The sequence below is a fragment of the Oreochromis niloticus genome, linkage group LG2 (assembly GCF_001858045.2).
Source record: "Oreochromis niloticus isolate F11D_XX linkage group LG2, O_niloticus_UMD_NMBU, whole genome shotgun sequence".
Taxonomy (NCBI): domain Eukaryota; kingdom Metazoa; phylum Chordata; class Actinopteri; order Cichliformes; family Cichlidae; genus Oreochromis; species Oreochromis niloticus.
In genome coordinates this window covers 25,057,916-25,079,981 of record NC_031966.2, presented here as the reverse complement: position 1 = coordinate 25,079,981, position 22,066 = coordinate 25,057,916, and the positions used below count along the sequence as shown (strand labels likewise).

The following is a 22,066-nucleotide window of genomic DNA, read 5'->3' as shown; positions in this document are numbered from 1 at the left end:
AGGTGACCCTGAATTTGTTATGAAGTTATCCTGCCATGGGTGTAGGCTGCTGGGGGATTCCCATGATGCATTGAGTATTTCTTCAGTCACCTTTCTCACTCACTATGTGTTAATAGATCTATTCTTCTAATGAAGAATAGGGAAAACAGAAAATACAAACATCTAACATTTTCTGACACATATTATATAGTTTTACAAAATAATGTTTTTTTTTTTATCTATTTATGGCTGATTTCCAAATTTGGATTAACAAATTTTAATCCAATCCATAAAAGTTGTTTGAATTAACAACTGTCAATTCCATTTACTTGATGATGTTCCACTTGAATCAAAAGTTTAAAGGCTATGATTACCGCTGTCATTCCTGTTCAGTTTCTTGATCTTAAATCTTCCATTGCAGGGAGAAAGGAGACATCTATGTGATGTGGGGTTAGAAATACCCCTTTCTCTCTCACATCCAGTATATTTAATGAATTCTTTAACAATTGGTATCTAGGTATTTCTGAGGAGCTCTACCAGAAAATCATGAAGAAGAATTTCAGGACATGCTCAGAAATACGACAGGTCCACCTCTGAATGGCTCAATAAATAAATATTTTTAAAATATATATATATATTTTTAAATTAAGGCTTTGAAGTGACCTTAGTCAAAGTTCACACTTAAATCCAATTAAGATGCTCGCTTCTCAGTTCTTGCTGCTAAGGGTCACACAACCACTTGTTAGAGTTATGAAGTAATTACTTTTTCAGATAGGGGTGGGTAAGTTTGGGTAGCTTTCTTTTCCTCAATAAAAAATTAATAATTTGAAAAGAATGGTGGCCACCTTCTCGAGTTATCGCATTCATTAGATTTTCAGATAACTTGAGATGTTACCTTTACCTAGAGGTCAAGGTCGCTTTCAGCAACAATACCTGATTGTGGCCATAGGGTGGCAGTAATGAAAAAGATGGATGTAAACAGGCAAGGAACTAGACAGCATTATGGCACTATGGCAGCTGTGATGTCTGCCTTTTGCAACAGGGGGTGCTACAGCACCTGCAGCAATGTGAAGCAGACTCTAAACTTTTGACACTGGTCTAAAACTCATGCTTTAACTCTGTTCCTTCTCTGAAGCAAAACCTAAATTTATCATTACCATTATTTTTGTTAAAATGTGTGCACTTTTTCAAACTAGACGTTTTACTGAATACTAAATATCTTTAAGCTACAACATCCAGTGAATCAGGAAGGGAAACTTCATGCACCCTCTTTTTGATGACAAGGCTGAAATGTATGCTTACTTTCCAGTGGGGAGTATTTTTGTATTCATGTGTGTGTGTATGTGTGGGTTTGTGAGTGTGTGTTTGGGAGTTTCGCACTAAGTGAACAGAAACAGAAGTAGGTCACATGGTAATGTTGGCCATGTCAAAAGCAGTTGTCACTTTTTCACCCCCCTCCCTTCAGATTGTTTTAAGTAAGCAAATACAGTGCTTCACATTAATACATGTTTAAAACCTGTGTAGAATTCCGAGTCACCACCATAACGAACAGGAGAGGGCTGATCCACTGCATAATGCCTTAAAAGAAGACAGGACAAGACCCTGAGGAGGCTTGTGTGTGAGGGGATCAGTAGTTAGATGATACTGATCCTTTGTTAATTGAAGATAGGAACAGTGACCCTACAGTGTCTCTTTTTCATTAGTAGTGTAAGTTGTATTAATAGTAGTGACACAGCAGGCCATGATGCCGTCACATGAAGCTAAACAGGTAAATAAAACTGAATTAATTTAATTGACTTTTTTTCCCCAGTTATAATATTTAGCTGTTCTTTAGTGTTGTTAGCTGAACCCTAAATGTGGTTTAGGCACAGACTTGCATAAAGCACCTTTGCATAGCGTGGACTAAGACAGATGGGGGCAACCAAAAGTCTTTTTTCTGTTTTTGGTTAACATTTACAAATTGTGGTCAGAGTCCTTCTGGTTGGGACTGAAAACTCAAAATAGTGATGTTTTCCTATTTGCAGGTGAGGAAACCTTTTGTGATGGCAGACAGGATGCACTATAAAGCTTTGGGGTGATCTGTAGCAATTTAAGTGATGGATAGCACTTTATTTAGACAGCATATTTAGATTCTAGCTGTTAAAGGATCAATCAAAAGTACTCACTGGAAAAAAGAATAAGGTTCTACTTTATAACATAGAAACAGGTTTCTGGTCCCACTAATGCAATAATTAGGATCAATAACCTGAGAAGGACCGCTAGTGGTGAATATATCACTAAAAGCTTTTGTTCAAGTGGACACATATCAGGTAAGCGGACTCCACACCCTAATACCCACTGCCATGTGTCAACTGCTGTAAACCACCATCTTAATAGATCTTAATAGGTCTTTAACTGTCCCACAAGTTTTTCACACAGGGCTATGTAGGTTTGGATTTTTTCTTCCCATTTTGTGTTTATTTGTGTTATCGTTGTCTTTTATTTAAATTTGTTTGATGATCTGAACCATTTAAGTGTGATAAATGTACAGAAAAAAAAGGAAATCAGTAAGGAGGCAAACACCTTTTTATACCACTGTATATATATAAATTCCACACTCAATCTGTGGGTGGTCTCTATTATTCCAGCTGGGGTCTTCTACCAGAGGTGTGGGAGCTTGAGGGTCCAGTGCAGTCTCTTTGCTGTTCCCAGGACTGTGCTCTTCTGGACACAGATCTCGGATGTTGTTCCTTGAATCTCTGAGCCACTTGCCCATTTTGGGAGTTACAGCCCCGAGTGTTTTGATTACCACTGGGACCACTGTTGGCCTAAACTTCCACATCTTCTCTAGCTCCCCTCTCACCCCTAGGTATTTCTCAAGCTTCTCGTGTTCCTTCTTCCAGATGTTGCTATCACTTGGCATAGCCACATCTGTCACTACAGTCTTTTTCTTCTGCTTGTCCACCACTCTCAGGGGCATATCCCATTAATATTCTACAAGTACACTGTTATAGTTTATCTGTGCAAAAACAAAAATATATGAAAAGCTACAGTTTTTTCACATAACATGTGTGGTACAAAAGACGCTTTATTTACAGTCATATTTTCATAAATGTTGAAGTTCTTTCTCTTTATCATGTTTCCATTTACATATTGGTCGAACCTTTACCAAGTGAAGAACTAGTCAAAGGCTTCCACAGAGTATAGATGAAGAAAACACTCAGTGTTTGTAATTAAATCAAGAGGTCACGTAACAATAGTTGCGTTAATCACCTGATATAATACAAAAGTGACAGTTAAATAGTCCAATACATTAACACTTATAAGCTATGGTTTGTATTTTCATGCAGGGAATTTACATTAAATGAAGGACCTTTAGGTATCTTAACATCAGCTCCTTACTCCAGCTACTTTCAGTGGAGCTGTCTGTCCAAAATCACTGAGCACTTCATCACCTGACTTTATGGACGTTAGCATACACACAATCAGTTCCTGTTGGTTCAGGCCTCCGAGGTCGCTTTGCAGACTTGATTTGGCGGTGCTCCACCGCCACTTTTTTCTCAGCTTGGTTTGCCGGCCTTTTGACAAACTTGGCATCAGGAAAGACTTCCTGGTCATCTTCTTCCTCTGCAGAGTAACAAAAAGGGATGGGTTAAATATAGTATTAAAATAAATGAATGATTAAGAGAATACAAAGACAGCAAATAATATAAAATGATTCACACAAAATATAATTTTTAAAATGGTTTCTTTTGCGAGCTTTAGAGTTTATAGTTTGTGGATTTTGTTTCCTTTAGACAGAGCTGTTTTCCCAGTTTATGTCTTAAATGTAGCAGGATACCAGTATCTGCATATTTAACTGATATATGACAAAGTTATCAATAAACTCTTGACAAGAAATCAAAAATGTATTTAAAATGCTTAACTATTCTATATATCCTAAAAACAACAATAAACAAAAAAAGCAATCTGAGCAAAATAAGTGATGAAATCAAGTGTACCCTTTTTTGTAGGTTTGCTGTTTTGCTTTTTCCTCCAAGCACATATGACTGCTACACCAACAACCAAGAAAATTACCAGCGCTGAGAGAACACCACCTATCAGTGGCAAATTTCCTGTTTCAAAAATATAAGACAGAAACAGATAGCAGGTTGAATCAGAAAAAAAAACATTATTATTTTTTTTTTAATGAAGACAGAATGAGTGAAGAAGAAAATTATATCAGTGGATTGACAATAGGCTCATCACTGATGGCAGTTCCTTTCTCCTTACCCACAGAAGTCTTTGTTGGTTTAGGGTTTTGTAATGGGTATGGGAGTTTGGGGGTGTCCTACTGACTTTCTGTATTTTGTGGTGGCGTAATTTAGTTTATCGGAGGAGTATTTGGACAGATGTTTGGTCGCCCCAGTTCGGGTCGCGACAGTTATGTTTACATATGTGTATAATTTGTTTTTTCTTTACCCCACAGATTATGTGCATTTAATTCTGTTTAGTTTGTTTCTTTTGTGTTCTTTTCTCTTATTTTTGTTTGTATGTACTATAAATTTGGGAAAAGTACAAAATAAAAAGTATTAAAAACAAAGAAGTCTTTGTTGGTTCAGTACACATGGTGTTATTAGCTTCATACACCCACCAAGATATCTGTGTTCCATTGACTGAAATACAGTTAATGAAAATGAAGCCTATGAAAAACAAAAACACATAATTCGTTAAAGATGTGCAAAGTTACCATAGTATAAATATATCAGTGTTCTCACTCACCACAGGTAGATATTCTCTCCTCTTTGGAGACATCACTGACGTTGTTCCTGACTGAGCAGACCAGACGTCCTGAGACGTGCTGTTTCAGAGTGATGATGTTAGTCTCATTATTTACAGAAAGGAGCTCAGCATCTGTCAGTGTGCGTCCATCCAGAGTCCAGCTGTACTGAGGACTGTCCCCTCCCTCAGAGGAGCAGGACACCCTCATCTCTCCCTGAGACAGACACTCAGAGACCAGCAGGACAGAGGACACAGGAGCTGAGAGAAACACACACAGATGAGTTTTTTTTATTCGTATCTTAGTTATTCTTTATTGTCTCTAATGAAGAACAGGGAAGCACCAAACATGTGTATCTAAAATTTTGTGATACGTATTATATCGATTACCAAAACATTACTTTACTATTAATGGCTTAATTTCCCAACATTTACCTTGAATAAACAATTGTAAAGTCCGCTCGCCTGATGATTTTCCATCTGAATTAAATGTTTGAAGGCTATATTTACTACTGTCGTTCCTGCTCAGGTTATTGACCCTAAATGTTCCATTGCTGAGAAAAAGGGTATATCTTTCTCCTATGGTATTAGAAATAACCTTATTATTTTTCACATCTAGTATTTTTAATGTATTCTTTGAAAGTTGGTATCTAGGCATTTCTGAAGTGCTGTCTATCAGCTGGATGTCCACAGTTCCTCCCAAAGGTCCATAACACTGAGCTCCATCCTGTCTGCCATCACAGTGAGTTTCCACACCTGGAAAAAATAATAAAGATCGTTCATTTCCTACCAGCAGAGATGTGGCAAAATTTGCAAATGTTTACCTCAACAAGAAATTGTTCTTTTATGCCCACTGTCTGTCGCAGATGAACATTGCACAGGTCTGTGACTCACAGTTAAGGTTCAGCCAAAAGCACTATTTTTGTTATGCTGATGAACATTTACAAACTACAACTAGAAAATCACAAATTAAAATTATACAATTATTCAGGGAAGGGTGGAGGCCTAGCCACAGTTTTTAAAAATAAATTTAAACTTGGGCGACTGCCCTCTCCTACTCTCTCTAGCTTCGTGGTTCAATTATTGGAACTGGCTGCCCCCCCCATGACTCTCTGTGCTGTGATCTATCAGCCACCCAAATACAATAAGTCTTTTATTTCTGAATTTGCAGATCTTTTAGCTTCTTTTTTCTCAAACTATGATCATGTTCTTTAACCAGTGCTTTAACCGATTCCTTTAACCTTACACAATGGGTGAATGCTCCGACCCATGTAAAGGGCCATACGCTGGACCTCATTTTCTCATATGGCCTGGATATTAGCTCTATAGACATTGACAATGTTGGCATCTCTGACAACTTTCTGATCATGTTTAGTGCCAACTTAAGATAGAGATCCACACGAACACTGTGGATCTCTGTGGCCCTATATCGCCCTATACATGTAATCAACTCTAAGACTGTGGCTAATTTCGGTGCTGCCTTTCTAAACTCTGTCTGCCCTGATTCCCTGCCCTTGTTATGGACCCCATGTGTTGCACTCCCCCCTTGGCTGATGAACTTACAAATGCTATGCTTTCCACTTGTTCCACCATTGTGGACCTTGTGGCCCCCGTAAAGATGAAGCGTCTTAGATCCTTCCCCCAACCCTGGTTTAATGACTCAATATGAGCTTTACAATGTATCTGTCGTCAATTGGAGAGGGGGTGAAAAAAAGATAAGCTTCAGGTATCCCTCGACATTTTACATAGTAACTGCACTATATACCAGGATGCTGTTAAAACCTCTAAAGCGGCTTTCGTGTCCAACATTATTGAGACTAATAGCCACAACCCTCATGTCCTGTTAAAAAATTCAATTCTGCCATCAATCCTTGCCCCGATCAGTTTGACTTGGCCTCTCCAGCTCATTGTGAGCTAGTCTTAAATTATTTTATGAGGAAAATTTCACTTTTAAAAGCCTCACTCCCAGATCTCCCTGTGGTGAACTCTCTTTCTCCCAGAGGATCTCCGTCAACCCTTTACCAGTTTGAACTGGTTTCACTTTCTATTCTTAAAAGCACAATTGAACAATTGAGAGGTTCAAACTCGGCTCATGATCTCCTCCCATCCCGGATTATTAAGGATGGATTGGGCCTCATTTATTATCATTGATAAACTTGTCATTACTCATGGGCCGTGTGCCATCTGCACTTAAACATGCAGTGGTGCAACCGTTCCAAAAATAATATTTGTGACAAATTTCAGTCTGGATTTAAACCTCACCACAGCACTGAAACGGCAGTGCTGAGGGTTTATAATGATCTTCTTTTAATTACTAATGCAGGTTGCCCCGCTTTTTTAATTTTATTAGATCTGTCCTCTGCTTTTGATATGGTAGACCATAGTATTCTTCTAGAGTGACTAGAACATGCTATAGGTATTAAGGATTCTGCCCTTAATTGGTTTAGATCCTACCTCTCGGGTAGGATGATCTGTCAGCCTCATTGAATCGTTTGTCTGACTGCTTGAGAGAGGTCACAGAGTGGCTGTCAGCCAATTCTCTCACTTTAAATGAGAAGAAAACTGAGATTATGATGTTTGATAGGCAGTCTCCCCCAGAGATGGGCATTAACGCGGTACCTGTAACGCATTACTGTAATCTGATTACTTTTTTCAAGTAACGAGTAATGTAAGGGATTACTATTGCAAAAACGGTAATTAGATTACTGTTACTTTCCCGTAGGAACGCTGCGTTACTGCGTTAATAAAACCGTGATTTTTTGCGAGAATGTCTCATGACAGTGACTTAAGCGAGTGCGACATTCCTGACAACAGCTGTCTGCAGATCAACAATGGATAATATATGGAGTGCGGGAGAGAGTATGAGCATGCAGCGTTTAAAGCGTGGAAGTACTGACCTTACTTTGAGTTTGATTCCATAAAAAGTAACAAAAACATTAGTGTCCACTGTTCACTGCATGGGAAGAAAACTTCTTTTTAAACCCCTAAACTTCCAGGCAAGCACCGAGTGCGCTACGACATAATGTGAAATTCACAGAGAAACTCGCGGATTCTTCCACTGACCGCTGCGGCACACCTGCACCACGGTAAACCTCCGCCTAACCCACTCCTGCTTTATAGGTGAAAATAGAGCAACATGACCGCTAGTCTTTGACTTTATTTATTTTCTGCTGTGTTTTACTTGCATCTATTTGAAAGAGTGAGTGTAAACACAAAAAAAATATTTTATTTTATGTGCTGGAATGTGCAGAAAATAGGTTTAAATGTTAAACAAATTTCTTCCAGTCAGAGAATGTTGCATATAATTTAATTTTTGCTTGATGCATAAAGTTAAAAGATTAAAACTAATAAAACAAGTTTTAAAAAGAGACTTTTCCATTTGATTACATTTTGTATGATGGATTATGCAGAAAAAGTAGAATTGGGCTGAAAGTTCTATCGCTTTATTACCTATTCAGGTTGTAAATCGTGTTTTTAAAAAGTAACTAAGTAACTAAGTAATTAATTACTTTTGAAAATAAGTAATCAGTAAAGTAACGGGATTACTTTTGGGGGGAAGTAATCAGTAATTAGTTACTGATTACTTTTTTTGACTTTGACTTCATAGAAGAAATATTCTCTAAAACTAATCAAAAAGTTATGTTCATCTGTGGTGATTTTAATATTGACCTGTTGAATCCGAAAAAGCATAAAATGACCAACGAATTTCTAAACACTATGTACAGTTTGAGTTTACATCCTAGAATAACCAGGCCTAGCAGAATTACACCACATTGTGCCACCTTACTTGACAATATTTTCACCAACAATATGGAAAACAACATCGTGAGCGGATTATTAATTAATGACATCAGTGATCACCTACCAGTGTTTGCAGTTTATAACACTAATTATAAGAGAAATCAGCATGAAGAACAACTGAGATACAGACGAGTAAGGACAGAAGAAACTATGAATGCACTTAAGAACGATCTATTAAATCAGGACTGGGACAATGTGTACAAAGAAACCGATATTGATATTGCATATGGCATATTTTTAAAAATATTCATGGAATTGTACGATAAAAACTGTCCAACAATAAAATACAACAGAAAGCACAAATATTCAGATAGACCATGGATCACTAAGGGTTTACAAAATGCATGTAAAAAGAAAAATACACTCTATAGGGAATTCCTAAAACAAAGAACAAAAGATGCTGAAAATAAATATAAAAAATACAAAAATAAGTTGACCAATATTATATGTGTATGTAGAAAGGAGTATTATAGTAAAACATTGAACAACAATAAACATAATATGAAGGGAATATGGGATGTTTTAAACGGTATCATTAAAAATAATTCTGGACAACAAAGTTATCCTCAATATTTTATTGACAACGGCAATATTATGGAAAACACTGCTGATGTGGTCAACAGCTTTAATCATTATTTTGTAAATATTGGACCAAATCTGGCAGAACAAATTCCTGAGTCACTGCCATCAGTAGACTGTAGTGAAAGCCTGATTGATAGGAACCCTAACTCAATGTTCCTCACAGCAGTGGAGGAAAAAGAAATAATTGACACTGTACACATGTGTAAATATAAAACATCTACTGATTGTAATGATATTGACATGATAATCATCAAGAAGGTCATTGAAGGAATTGTAGGACCTCTAACATATATTTGCAACTTATCATTTCAGACTGGAAAAGTTCCAAACAAAATGAAAATAGCTAAAGTTGTGCCGCTGTATAAAACTGGGGATAGACACCACTTCACAAATTACAGGCCGGTTTCTTTACTACCACAATTCTCCAAAATCCTAGAAAACCTGTTTAATAAACGATTAGACAAATTCTTAGATAAATATAAATTACTCTCTGACAGTCAATATGGATTCAGATCAAAAAGATCAACATCTCTGGCATTAATCGAATCAATTGAGGAGATTACAAATGCTATAGATCAGAAACAGTATGCAGCTGGACTATTTCTGGATCTCAAGAAAGCATTCGACACAATCAATCATGACATATTAATTAATAAACTAGAACGGTACGGGATCAGGGGGGTTGTACTGCACTGGGTGAGAAATTATTTAAGTGATAGGAAACAATTTGTGAAGCTGGGTGTCCATTCCTCATCATGCTTGGACATTGCTTGTGGTGTTCCACAAGGCTCTGTACTGGGTCCAAAATTATTTATTATTTATATAAATGATATTTGTAAGGTATCTGATATATTAAAATTAGTATTATTTGCAGATGACACAAATATTTTTTGTTCTGGGGGAAATCTAAAGGAACTGCTGGATACAGTTACTTCAGAAATGTGCAAAATTAAAAAATGGTTTAACAGGAACAAACTATCTCTAAATCTAAGTAAAACTAAAATAATCTTATTTGGGAATTCCCTTAGAAAGGCACAAGCACAGATTCATATAGATGGTGCGGAAATTGAAAGAGTACTTGAACATAAGTTTCTTGGTGTGATTATAGATGATAAATTAAACTGGAAGTCTCATATAAATCATATACATAACAAAATTTCAAGAAGTGTTTCAATCTTGAGTAAAGTAAAACACATTCTGGACCACAAATCACTCCACATTCTCTATTGTTCCCTGATTGCACCGTATTTGCATTACTGTGCAGAGGTTTGGGGCAATACTTACCAATGTTCGCTATCATCAATCTTTATATTACAAAAAAGGGCCATAAGGATAATCCATAAAACTGGTTACAGAGATCATACAAATCCACTATTCTTAAAATCAAAAATTCTAAAATTCACAGATCTGGTTCATTTTCTCACTGCACAAATTATGTATAAAGCAATAAATAACCTGCTTCCTGACAATATTCTAAAACTGTTTTCTAAAAGGGATCGGGGATACAATTTGAGGGGGGAATTAATTTTAAAACATCCTTGTAGCCGCACAACATTAAAAAGTTTTTGCATCTCTGTGTGTGGAGTGAAGCTGTGGAACAGACTAAGTAAAGATATGAAGCAATGTCCGAGCATGGTGCAGTTTAAAAAGCGGTTTAAGGATATGGTTTTTATAGGGTACAGGGAGGAGGTAGAGAGTTGATAGGGTGTTCTTGTCCAATATTTTCATGTGTGTGCGGGTGCACGGGTATGTTGGTATGGGTATATATATCTGTAGGTTGTGTATCCTTTGAGGTGTTACTGGGGTTATTGAAAATGTGTATATGTGTGTATGTGTATATACGTAGGTATGGATAGATAGAAACATATATATATATATATATATATATCTATATATATATATATATATATATATATATATATTAATAAATAAAAAAAAATACACATAACATATAATGTAATTGCAAGGAGGTATTTCTGTAGTCTATTCATTACTACATAGTGGAAAAGGGGTGGGATTAAATAAGCTTATGCTTCTTCCTGCTCCTTTTTGAACATGAAAGTTATTTGTAGTTGTGGTTGCTCGTTTTCCTTTTGTTTTGCTTTGTTTATTTGTCTCTTTGAATTCTATGTTGTTGTACTTTTTTAACATGTTCAAAATAAAATAAAGATTCAGATTCATTCATTCATTCAAGTAACTTGACCAACACTGGTCTCCCCGAGATCAGTTATCTGCCCTATTTGGTCCCTTTGCTGGCTTCTTGCTGATACTGTAAGTAACCTAGGTGTCCTCCTGGACAGTTTATTTAATCTGGATAAACAGGTTTTCTTTGTAGTTAAATCTGTTTTTTTCTAATTGCGCCAAGTCTCTAAGGTCAAATGTTTAATACCGAGCAAAGATCTTGAAAAGTTCACCCATGCCTTTGTGACCTCCAGGTTAGACAATTGTAATTCTCTCTACTCTGGACTTCAACTCGCTTACCTCCCACCATTACAGCTTGTTCAAATGCCACGGCTCATCTCCTAACTGGAACTAGAAAGTTTGCCTCTGTTACTCCAGTTCTTGCTGATTTACATTGGCTACCTATTAAATTTCGCACTGATTTTAAAATTCTGCTGCTTACTTTTAAATGCCTTAATAACTTGGCGCCAGACTATCTTGCTGACCTCCTCAGTTTGTATGTTCCTAGCTGTGCCTTACGATCATCTGGTCAGCCACGCCTGGCTCAACCTAGGCACCTCCTGAAGACTAGGGGCGATCGCGCCTTTGTCTCTGTTGTACCAAACCTCAGGAATAGTCTTCCCGTTACCATTTGTGCCTCCAACTCCATTCAATCTTTTAAAGCTCACGTGAAAACGTATTTATTCAAACTGGCATTTCCGACATGCTAAACATTACCTCTCACTAGTCGCCGTATCATTATTTATTTTGACATTTTCTGGATACGTTTATGAATTGCCCTACTCCTATCTTTTAATGGTTCTGTTGTTTCTTTATTCTAATCTGTTTTAATGACTTACCGGTTTTGTTATCCTTTGCTGTTTATTGTGTTGTTGTGAAGCACTTTGGTATGCCCTTGATTTTAAATGTGCTATACAAATAAACTTGTATTGTATTGTATTACTTGAATTTCGTTTAGCTGCTGTAGCTTCAGTTTCTGTTGATGAAACGTGTTGCCTTTTTTGTTATAACATCCTACTTCATTTTTATTGCTGTAAGTTGTCTGTGCTTTTTTAAAATGTATTTATTGGCTGTGCTGCCCAGCAGTGTAGCAATCAGAATTCTTGTCTGAAGGCCAAACAAGATGCCCAACAGATTTATTTTCCTAAGTGGATCATTACAGCTTTTGCTAAACTGGTCCACTTGATTGTCATAATTTATTAGAATTTTATTAGGATTTGTTTAAATTTTGGGTTATTACAATCAGATCGGACAAGACCAGGGGATGGCAAAGAAGAACTTCACTTCTCTAGTGAAGTTCAGAAAAAGAAATCAGACTAAAAAGGTAAAAATAGTATAATTTAATATGTTAATATTTTACAACAAATATCTATATATTTTGAATATTGTCTACTCTAAGCTGATACAATTTTTTATGCTCTGGCTTGAGGATAGAGGAAAGACCGAGGATGACATCACACAGGAATGGATTAAAGTCATAGTAGAAAGACACACATACAAACTGTTTTCTTGTTTATTATTATTATTGTAGTTATTGGGCCATTACTGTTGGTTTTATGTATTTTTTGACTTATTGTCCTCAATGGGTGCTTTCACCCAAAGTTTATTCTGTAATATTAGTAGAATAAAGGTCTTTTGAGCACCCATTGAGGACAATATGTCAAAAAATACATAAAACCTACAGCAGTGGCCCAATAACTAAAAAGATTAAAGTAAGACAATAAGATTAAGTAAGTAAGACTAAGATTAAAGAACACCATAGCGAAAATGTTGACCAAGGGAAATGTTGGAGGAGCTGTGGATATACTTCGGCAGGCCACTTAGATATCTTTTGGGAATGTCTAAAATCTCCCCCTACTATAATTGAGTCACAGCTTGAAGGGAGTTTCAGTGTCTTTTATTTAGGCAATAAACCAAACAGACTGAAGAAACAGGCTAGATACCTGCTACAGACAGGCGGACAACAAGAAAGCTATAACACCCAATGGCTGAATGAGGAACCACCAACTGTTTTGGACTAATACACGAAATTCATACTATGGAACGACTAACCTTCTCTTTAAGATTGTCCTTAGAAAAATATGAACAATATTGGAAGAAACTGAAATGTTTTCTCGCAGAGAAATGGCTCTAGACTCTCGTGTTATTTCTTCATAACCCCTGTATTAATAGGATATATTTTTGTGTGTATATAACTCTGAATTTAAAACCAAACATATGTCAAATTCTTCCCCAGATGGTATAATCTTTTTTCTTGTTTGTTTGTTTGTTTTTTGTTTGCTTTTCCTTGTTTGTTTGGTTTTTTCGGTCCTACCTTTGTTACTTCATGTTTAAATGGAAAAAAATACCCAATAAATATAAAGCATTAAAAAAAAGGACCTTTATTCTCAAATTATGTTCTTTTTTTAAAGTAGGCCTGCACATGCCAGTGTTGCATTTTCCTCCTCTTCAAAGTGTTTGTTGAACAGTTAACAGTGAAAAGTTATCAGAAAGGTCAAAAGTTCTACTTATTATTCAGTACATGTATTAATTTATCCTCACCCAACTGCATCTTTCATCCACTGATTAAAATATTTTTAATAAATTTTAAAAGGGTCCTCTGCCTGGGCTTGTATTTATGTATTTGAGCACTTCTATTTATTACAAGTGAATAAATTAAGAAAACTGTACCTCAGCAATATAGTTTCCAGGTATGTGCCTTCATTAACAGGCCACCAATCCACTGAAATGAGTATCTTTTGTCAAAAATATCGATAGTATTGATACCAGTGCAACAGGATCGATATTGTGTTTCTGGCCTCTAAGTTCAGTATGTAGTTTACTGAATAATGATAATTTGTTTTTTAATAAAAAAAACCTTCAAAATCTCTGATTGCTTTTGCAATTAATGCTTATAAACATTAATCCAGATTCAAAACTACTGCTGAAGGATTTAAATCACAGTATTCTTTTTCATAAATGTGCACTCTAGTGGTAAATAATCATCAGCAAAAAGCTGCTGAGTATTGTAGCTAATATTTGACATTTATTAGCATAAAAATAATTATTTTACCTTCTCTTAACTGTGGAATAACATTAAATTATTCGGGCTGTGACAAAATGTGTATCTGATCCCTTTTTATACTTTAAAGAGGCCCGAAGTTTGAGATAATTTTACCAATTGAAATGATCAGTAATGTTTGTTTTACATTTTATTCATATTGTTGTTGTTATTATAAAAACTAGTATATTGTAAAAAAAACCAAAAAAACCCCAAAACTGCTCAAATTCAAGTTCGTACAAACAGGTGCCACTGGTCAGATGATTTTATGTGAAGCGATGATCTGATTCCATTTTCGGCAAAAGGTAGATGAGTTAAAATTACAGTCATAACCTTTGTAATATAAAAATGTGTTATCTAAAATATTAAGCATTTATCTGAAAAAAACCCAAGATAATTTGACACCAGGTCTGGGGATAAGTATGTATCAATAAAGTGCCGCATGAAATGAAAAAGTTGAACAGCTTATCATCAGATACTCCCAGTGGCATCAACACAATGCCACCAACCTGTAAGCTGCAGAACTTACTGCAACACTAAAGACGACATCAAAATCTTTCAGTGGCTGTACTTAATACCACAGCAGCTGCATGCTTTGAATAAATAAACACAGCTCACCATGAGAGACTCCTAATAGCATCACGAACAGTACAAACACAGCTTGCATGTTTGATTCTCTATTCAGCATCTGTCGACTCTGCAGGCAGCTCTTCTGCTTTACTGTGATGCAAACAGACCTGTTGGTAAGAAACCTTCAGATCAGAACATATAAATTTAGACCAAGCAGGATGTGGCTACTTCAGAATATTTTTGTGATAACTACTAAAAGCAGTTGCCAAAAAATTTCATTGCTTGTCAATACTGATCAGCTTCAGATAAGTATGTATGAACTCAGACCAGACAGGATGTGACTAGAATTTAACTGCAGAGAAAGAAAAGAGAAAAGTTTAATTTAAATTGAATTGAATTGAATTCAACAGCAACAAACTAATCATGTAATTTTATTTTCCAACTAATAATGCCGTTTCATTGACAGTTGTAATATTTACAGCTAAATTACACTGACAACTAAAATATGTTTATTTGCACTCTGAAGCAAATTTAATGGGGATGACAAAAAACAAAGTGTATAATAAAGCCAGACATGTTTAATTTAATACATCTTAATAACAGATTCCATCAAACCTTGAAACACATTTACAAACATTGAGTAACAAACTCAAAATGTTGTCATAAATAGAGGTTAAGTGTTGGGTTTCACCATAAAAGAACAGATTGTCATTGTATGTAGAAGGAAGTGAAACAAGAGAAACGGTCACCATACAAAACCAAAGGTACACATGCATCTTTTACCAAGAACAGCCAGTCCATTATTCTTCTTGTTATATTCTGCTTCTCTATATTTAAGTGTAGACTATGAACACAGGGCACAGCAGAGGTTTCGTTCTTATTATTGTTTTTATTAATAACAGCAGCTTGTAAAATGTGATAGAGAGCAAGAGAGAGAGAGAAACTTCTGCTTTCATATTGTTCACTGAGTTGTTCCTCGTTTCTTTAGAACTTGTTTTTTAGGTTATTTTTAATTTCTTTTGTTTTAGTAGAGAGACAGCTGCTTGTTTGGCAGCCTAGGCATGTTTGGTGAAGTTCTCTCTTATGCATGTCAGTGTAAACATCAGGATAATAGTAAAAAGCACCATTGAAGCTGCAGTGTGACATCACGAGTGAGTAACTGGTAGAACTCCCCTCTGTAGGTTGTTTCTCTAAGTGGCCTGCCTTTAACCCTACTGATTAGTTATCTTGTTGAGCTGCTATTTTAACTAGAGCAACACAGTGACAGTGAACCTTGTTGTTTTTAAGCAATGCCTGGTAATAAAGTGTTTTAATTAAATGCCTTGTGGTTTTCTAAGTCCTGTCACCTAATTTTCTGTTTTCTTTGGTGCAGCTCCATATTATTTTCAGTTATTTTGTTTAATAAACTTATTGAAATTGATTGGTCACGCCTCTGCCTCATCAGTAAGGAGCCTGAGTGCCTGGTGAAACTTTGCACTAGTTAATGTCGTATTTCCTGGCGTGTAACTCCACCCCCGGGTGGCGTTGTCAGTACCATTTTGTTGCCTTTTCAGTTTCCTCCTCCTTCTTGCTGCCACATACTCATTTCTGATTATGTCCATCCAGGTCACTCCAATGAAAATCCTAACATCTTCAACCTTGCTACCTCAAGCTCTGCCTCTTGTCTCCATCTCCAAACTATAAATCAAAGCAGACCTCACTTGCATCTTGTAAACCGGTGGTATCTTGTATTCTTGTGTCACAAATCTTCCCTGACACTTGTCTCCACCCACTCCACCCTACCCACTCTCTTCTTTGCCTTTGTTGTGTACAGTCCATTCAATCAGCTTGGTGACTTTTGGTGACATTTTTCAGATGTTCCACTTTAGAAATTCACCTGAGGAAATAAGAGAATTCAGTAAAGATGCTTCTCATCTTTTATCACTTCTTTTGGATTTCTGTAAACAGATGAAATTGATCAAACATAATTTTACCTAATATTTAATGTTTTACCAGAAAAGGTAAGTTTTGTAATGATGATATTATTAGGAGTGACAAAGTAAACTACCACTATCGCTGAGAATTAAAAATAGTTTCTCAGTGTTTTGAGTTTTTGTGGTTTCATGACTTATTTTATGTGTTCATTATGTGATTTTTATTCTAGTCTTGTCTCTCTTTTTGTTTCCCTTTCTTTTTGTGTGTCAAGTCTTTTGTCTCTGTGTTCTCTACCCATCTTATGTTGCCGCTCCCTCATCTTGTGTTCTTTGTGTTTAATTTTGCTTCCCTCTGTCTTGTTTTCCCTGATTTGGTTCAGCTGTGTTTCCTGATGTATTCCATCTCACTGATTACCTCACTTTTTGCACAGTTCTCTGTTGTGTCCTGCCTAATGTCGTGTGCTCTGTCTGTTCTGTATTGTTTCCACAGTTCTCAGTTAGTAAGTCGTCAGTTCCAGCCTAGTTTACATTTTTTTATTCTGTTTTAGCTCTTTGGGTTCACCTGGAGTCCTTCATTCAGGGTCCAAACCCTTCCTACCATATAGCATTTTATTACAAAGATAGAGTAAAAGACAAAAAATAAATGTAAAGGATTTATTTGAAACAAAATTTCTGAAACAAAGAAAAGCAAACTCGTAGTTGAAGAGCAGAGCAGATCAAAACAGAAGAAATCATCAATTTAGAAAAAGGTTTTGACATTTATTATTTGTGAAACTGATGGTTTTAATGTTGTTTCATGGCAACACTGCACATGGTGATAAAATACATTCACACTATGCTGTTGATTCAGACTTTTCTGAACTTCATAGTTTTTCAATTTAATGTTCCTGTTCTGAAGCTGACTCAAAAATGTCTCAGGCCATCCTCCTCTTGTTTGCATTTATGTGGTTAGAATATTTCACCCAACACTGACCACTTATGATACAAAGAAACACTTTGAATGTCCGTTTTGTTTGTTTTGCTTTTGCAGTCATGTTTTAATTGATCATTGTTTTCGCTTAAACATTTTAATGTTTTGTTTAACAGAGTTTCACTGAACAGTACAGATACCTATCAAGTCAACACCTCCACATTCTGATGAAGTTTTGGTTTCTTCTCAGAAGAAAAGATAGATAAACTGAGGACACATAAAAAGACAGCTTACCAAAGCAGCAGAAAGTGATTAAATTAAAGCTCCTGCTTTTAATCTTATTAAAGGCTTTGTACAATTATTGTTTGTCACAATGGCAACAACAGTTTTGTAATGTGTAATTAGAACCATATGAGATAAATAGATGATGGTGTAATGGTCTAAAACTTAACAAACAAACATAAAAAACACATGCTTTTCGAAATTAACATTTAAGAAGTACAGATACCTATCAAGTCAATTTGAAATAAAAAAAACCAAACCAAAACAAAACAAAACAAAAACCCAAATTGCCTGAATCTTCTAAGACAATAACCCTTGCTTCCAGCTTGGTGACATTAAATTTTTCAGATTTTTCAGTTTAAGAATTTACTTGACTAATTTCACCTTAAGTAAAAAAGTAGTTCAGATTAAAGTCACAACCTTTTGTAATCAAAGCTTCCACACACAAAAAAATCACTATGAGCTGCTAGACTGAGAAACATATGTTGTGAAGAATAAAAACAAAAAATGTGTTGTTCTGTCAGATTTCAGTAGTTTAAAGGTGAAACTAGGTGTTGGCGTAAGTTGCAGAACTCATTTCAATCATCAGAACAGAGTCCTCTGGATCTCCTCTCGTTCGTGGGACAGCAGAGACTTCAGCTTTGTCATGTTTCTTTTTCCTCCAAGCGAAGTAGATGTAAATCCCAATTAACAAGAGAATGACCACAACTGCTCTCAAACCACACATAAGCAAGGACTTATCTGTTCAGAGACACAAAAATCACATGTTAGGCAGAGCTGTGAGTTTTCACTTACTTCTCATGGTAAGAAAGAAGAAAGTGATGTAAATGAATCCAATTTATTGTAGTTAGTTTTCACTTACTATTGTGCCATGTGCCATCACTGCAGGCAGTTTGATTAAAGGGTGTTATACTGTTTTTAACTGACACTACTCCAGTCTCATCACCCACAGTACTGCCTCTAGTTGTGATTGTTGGTTTAATACACAGGGTGTTGTTGGCTTCATACACCCACCCTGATATCTGTGTCCCATTGATTAAGGTGCAGTTTATGAAAATGAAGCCTATGAGCAAACAGAAAATGAAAATTGAAAAATTCATGAAAAATGTAGAAAGTTACCAGAATTAAAGGCACAATTAAAGCTGTAATTATCAGCTTTTATTGAAAATTTTCTCACCACATGTAGATATTCTCTCTTCTTTGGAGACATTACTGACGTTGTTCCTGACTGAGCAGACCAGATGTCCTGAGACGTGCTGTTTCAGAGTGATGATGTTACTCTCATTATTTACAGAAAGGAGCTCAGCATCTGTCAGTGTGCGTCCATCCAGAGTCCAGCTGTACTGAGGACTGTCCCCTCCCTCAGAGGAGCAGGACACCCTCATCTCTCCCTGGGACAGACACTCAGAGAGCAGCAGGACAGAGGACACAGGAGCTGAGAGAAACACACACAGATGAGCTTAGATTTTAAATCAGAATCTCTGTCATTCTTTATAGTCTCTAATGAAGAATAAGTATAAAGAATAAAATACATGTATGGAAAAATTTGTATGTATGTAAAAAATATTTGTGAGTTCAATCAAATAGATTTTCAAAACAATGTTAAATTTCTATCAAGTTCTTGAACTCATTCATAATAGTAAATTACCTTGAATGAACAACTGTAAAGACCACTTGCTTGATACTTTTCCATCTAAATCAAAGGTTATAAGTGTATATTTACCACTATCATTCCTGCTCAAGTTATTGATCCTAAATCTTCCATTACTAGGAATAAAAAGAGACCTACTTTGTATTATATTAGAAATAATTGTATTATTTATCACATATAGTATTTTTAATGAATTCTTTAACAGTTGGTATTTATATATTTCTGAGGTGCTGTCCATCAGCTGGATGTCCACACTTCCCCCCAAAGCTCCATAACACTGAGCTCCATCCTGTCTGCCATCACAGTGAGTTTCCACACCTGCAAAATAAACAAATCAAAACATACAAAAAAGAAATAAATAAAAAAAGAAGCAAAACAAAACAAGACAAAACAAAAAGAGTGAACAAAAACGATCGTTACAGGCAGTGAGGCAACTGGCAACAGGCAACTGCTTACTGCAAGGTCAAATGCAGTAACCTGGGTTTGATTCAGGTTTAAGGCCACTTGCTGCTTTTACTGACCAATGAAAATAAAAACAAGCTACTGCAAATTTAAATATATCGATCTGAAGACTTTTACATTTTAATTAGTATAGTTATGCTGCAATGTTGGGACAAAAAATGTGCTTTTCATCGTTCAATGTTTGCTTTAAACATGGATTAATTTCTGAACAATATCAAACTATTTTTAGTGGAGCTGTGTAGTTGACATTTTGTTACTGGAATATATTCATAAAATGAGGCATTATGTGGCATTAGGTTAAAGTCCATCAGTTCTACTTGTTAGACATAATATAAGTTCAAGAACACAGTCACTACAACCAGAATGCACTCACAAAGTTACACTAGCAAAGTATTTCATTCATAACTGTGTTAATAACTATGGTAATAACTAAAAATATAGCCAAAGAACACTCTCCAGGTCAGTCCAAAGCAAATATTGTATATTTTATAAATTAAAACTACAGCAATGGACTCGTGGCTCTATCACGGTGTTAGACAGAAGCAACTTTTACACTATTTCTTGTAGAGGTTGGTCAGTTGCTAAACCTTTAAATGGAAAAATTGCATAATGTTATGAGTATAACAGAGATGAAGAAGTTTTACTACAACCATGGGAAAAAACAAAACAAAACCCCTCAGATACTAAAAATACCTCATATCGGTTATTTTTACTTTAACTGAATATTAACAAGCAATGACCTCAGATTTTTCCATTACAATTAGAAGTGATTAAAAAAGCACAAAAAAACCCTAAAGCTCTGTTTAAACACTCAAAAGAAATTAAAGAGATCAGATCGCACTTGACTGTTTAAATAACTGACCTCTTTTAACTTCCATCAAGACTTTACTTACTGCCTAAATAATATTGTTATTTCAAAACAAGTTGCTGATATATAACATGTTTGTATCAATAAAGTGCCAGCTTTAGCTCACCATGAGATACTCCCAGTAGCATTATCATCAGTCCAACCACAGCATCCATTTCTTGTGTGTTCAGAGTGTGTTTATACACTTGGCAGAATACTTCATTTAACAGCATGTAAATATATCCAACACTTAACAATGGCTCCTGTTCCTGATGGGGATCTTCTGAAAAGTTGGATATAGACTGTATACGGAAAGATGAGAAAGGAAGTGAAACTAAAATATTCATCACTGAGCTGAAATAAAAGGAACTTCACAGTTTCTTCTCTCAGAGTTCTATTTTGAATCATTTATGTCCACTTGATTCACCACTCCCACAAAGTTTCATGGAATTCAACAACCGTCCTGCACGTATATACAGTGCTGTGAGAAAGTAGTTTATTAATTCCTGATGTCTCATATTTTGGATATTTGAGAACACCATTTAGTAATAGTATAGTCATATATTGTTGTAATATGTCTGTGAAGGTTCTCAGTCATCCAGGTCATCGTAGTCTAAGGAGCTTGGAACGAAAACGTCTGGATTTCTTTAAGTTGCTTGAAGACGTTTCACCTCTCATCCAAGAAGCTTCTTCAGTTCTAAGGTCAAATGGTGGAGAGTCCCAGATTTAACCTCTGTGGGAGTAACCCACTGAAAGGGACAATGGACCCCCTAATAATCCTCTACCTAATCACATGAGCCAAGGTGCGAAAATGGGTGTGGGTCACAATCAGTCAGGGTTTCGGGTGAGCTCATTGTGAAACCTAGCCCACCCTATCATGTGATTTCCTGAGGTCAGATGGCCCAGGATGTGACTGGGCGTTAAGGCATCTGGGAAGGGATCTCAGAACTGGATTATAGATGGCAGACAGTTGGTGTCGTAAACCACCGCCTCTGTTCAAAGATGGTCACTCACAGTGGATATAGATGGCTTCTTTTACCACTCTTGCATCTGTCTTCTCTGTCCAAAATGTGAACATTGGCATCCTTGAAAGAGTGACCTTTGTCCTTTA

The 22,066-nt window shown here is 36.0% G+C and overlaps 2 protein-coding genes across 4 annotated transcripts in view; both read right to left on the bottom strand.

Annotated features, from left to right (window-relative positions):
- The window catches only part of LOC102080282 (uncharacterized), a 77,432-nt gene extending 55,930 nt beyond the window's left edge, over positions 1 to 21,502 (bottom strand). The window contains exons 1-5 of one of the 3 annotated variants that reach the window (XM_025896852.1): positions 21,083 to 21,497; positions 19,644 to 19,964; positions 19,173 to 19,430; positions 18,858 to 19,058; positions 17,816 to 18,736 (exon numbers count right to left, since the gene is read on the bottom strand). In XM_025896852.1, the coding sequence (XP_025752637.1) occupies positions 18,543 to 18,736; positions 18,858 to 19,058; positions 19,173 to 19,430; positions 19,644 to 19,964; positions 21,083 to 21,302 (1,194 nt within the window). In that variant the 5' untranslated portion in view covers positions 21,303 to 21,497 and the 3' untranslated portion in view covers positions 17,816 to 18,542. Of the gene's footprint in view, positions 1 to 17,815; positions 18,737 to 18,857; positions 19,059 to 19,172; positions 19,431 to 19,643; positions 19,965 to 21,082 lie in introns of those variants that run through there. The other 2 variants (XM_025896860.1, XM_019366760.2) reach the window with 2 other exon arrangements.
- LOC102077731 (hepatocyte cell adhesion molecule) lies at positions 3,017 to 15,039 on the bottom strand. Its single transcript, XM_019366833.2, has 5 exons — positions 14,939 to 15,039; positions 5,330 to 5,472; positions 4,720 to 4,977; positions 3,960 to 4,073; positions 3,017 to 3,585 (listed from the first exon to the last, which is right to left on the bottom strand). The coding sequence occupies exons 3-5, from the start codon at positions 4,925 to 4,927 to the stop codon at positions 3,410 to 3,412; spliced, it is 498 nt and encodes a 165-aa protein (XP_019222378.1). The 5' UTR covers positions 4,928 to 4,977; positions 5,330 to 5,472; positions 14,939 to 15,039; the 3' UTR covers positions 3,017 to 3,409.
- Positions 21,503 to 22,066: the final 564 nt, after the last annotated feature.

What these genes read in the sequence shown, in the direction of transcription:
- LOC102077731 (XM_019366833.2), bottom strand. Translation starts at nt 4,927, where the DNA reads ATGAGGGTGTCCTGCTCCTCTGAGGGAGGGGACAGTCCTCAGTACAGC. An exon ending in GGAGAGAATATCTACCTGTG is followed by an intron (nt 4,074 to 4,719) that starts GTGAGTGAGAAC and finishes TTTTTGAAACAG; the next exon opens with GAAATTTGCCACTGATAGGT. An exon ending in CAGCAAACCTACAAAAAAGG is followed by an intron (nt 3,586 to 3,959) that starts GTACACTTGATT and finishes GTTACTCTGCAG; the next exon opens with AGGAAGAAGATGACCAGGAA.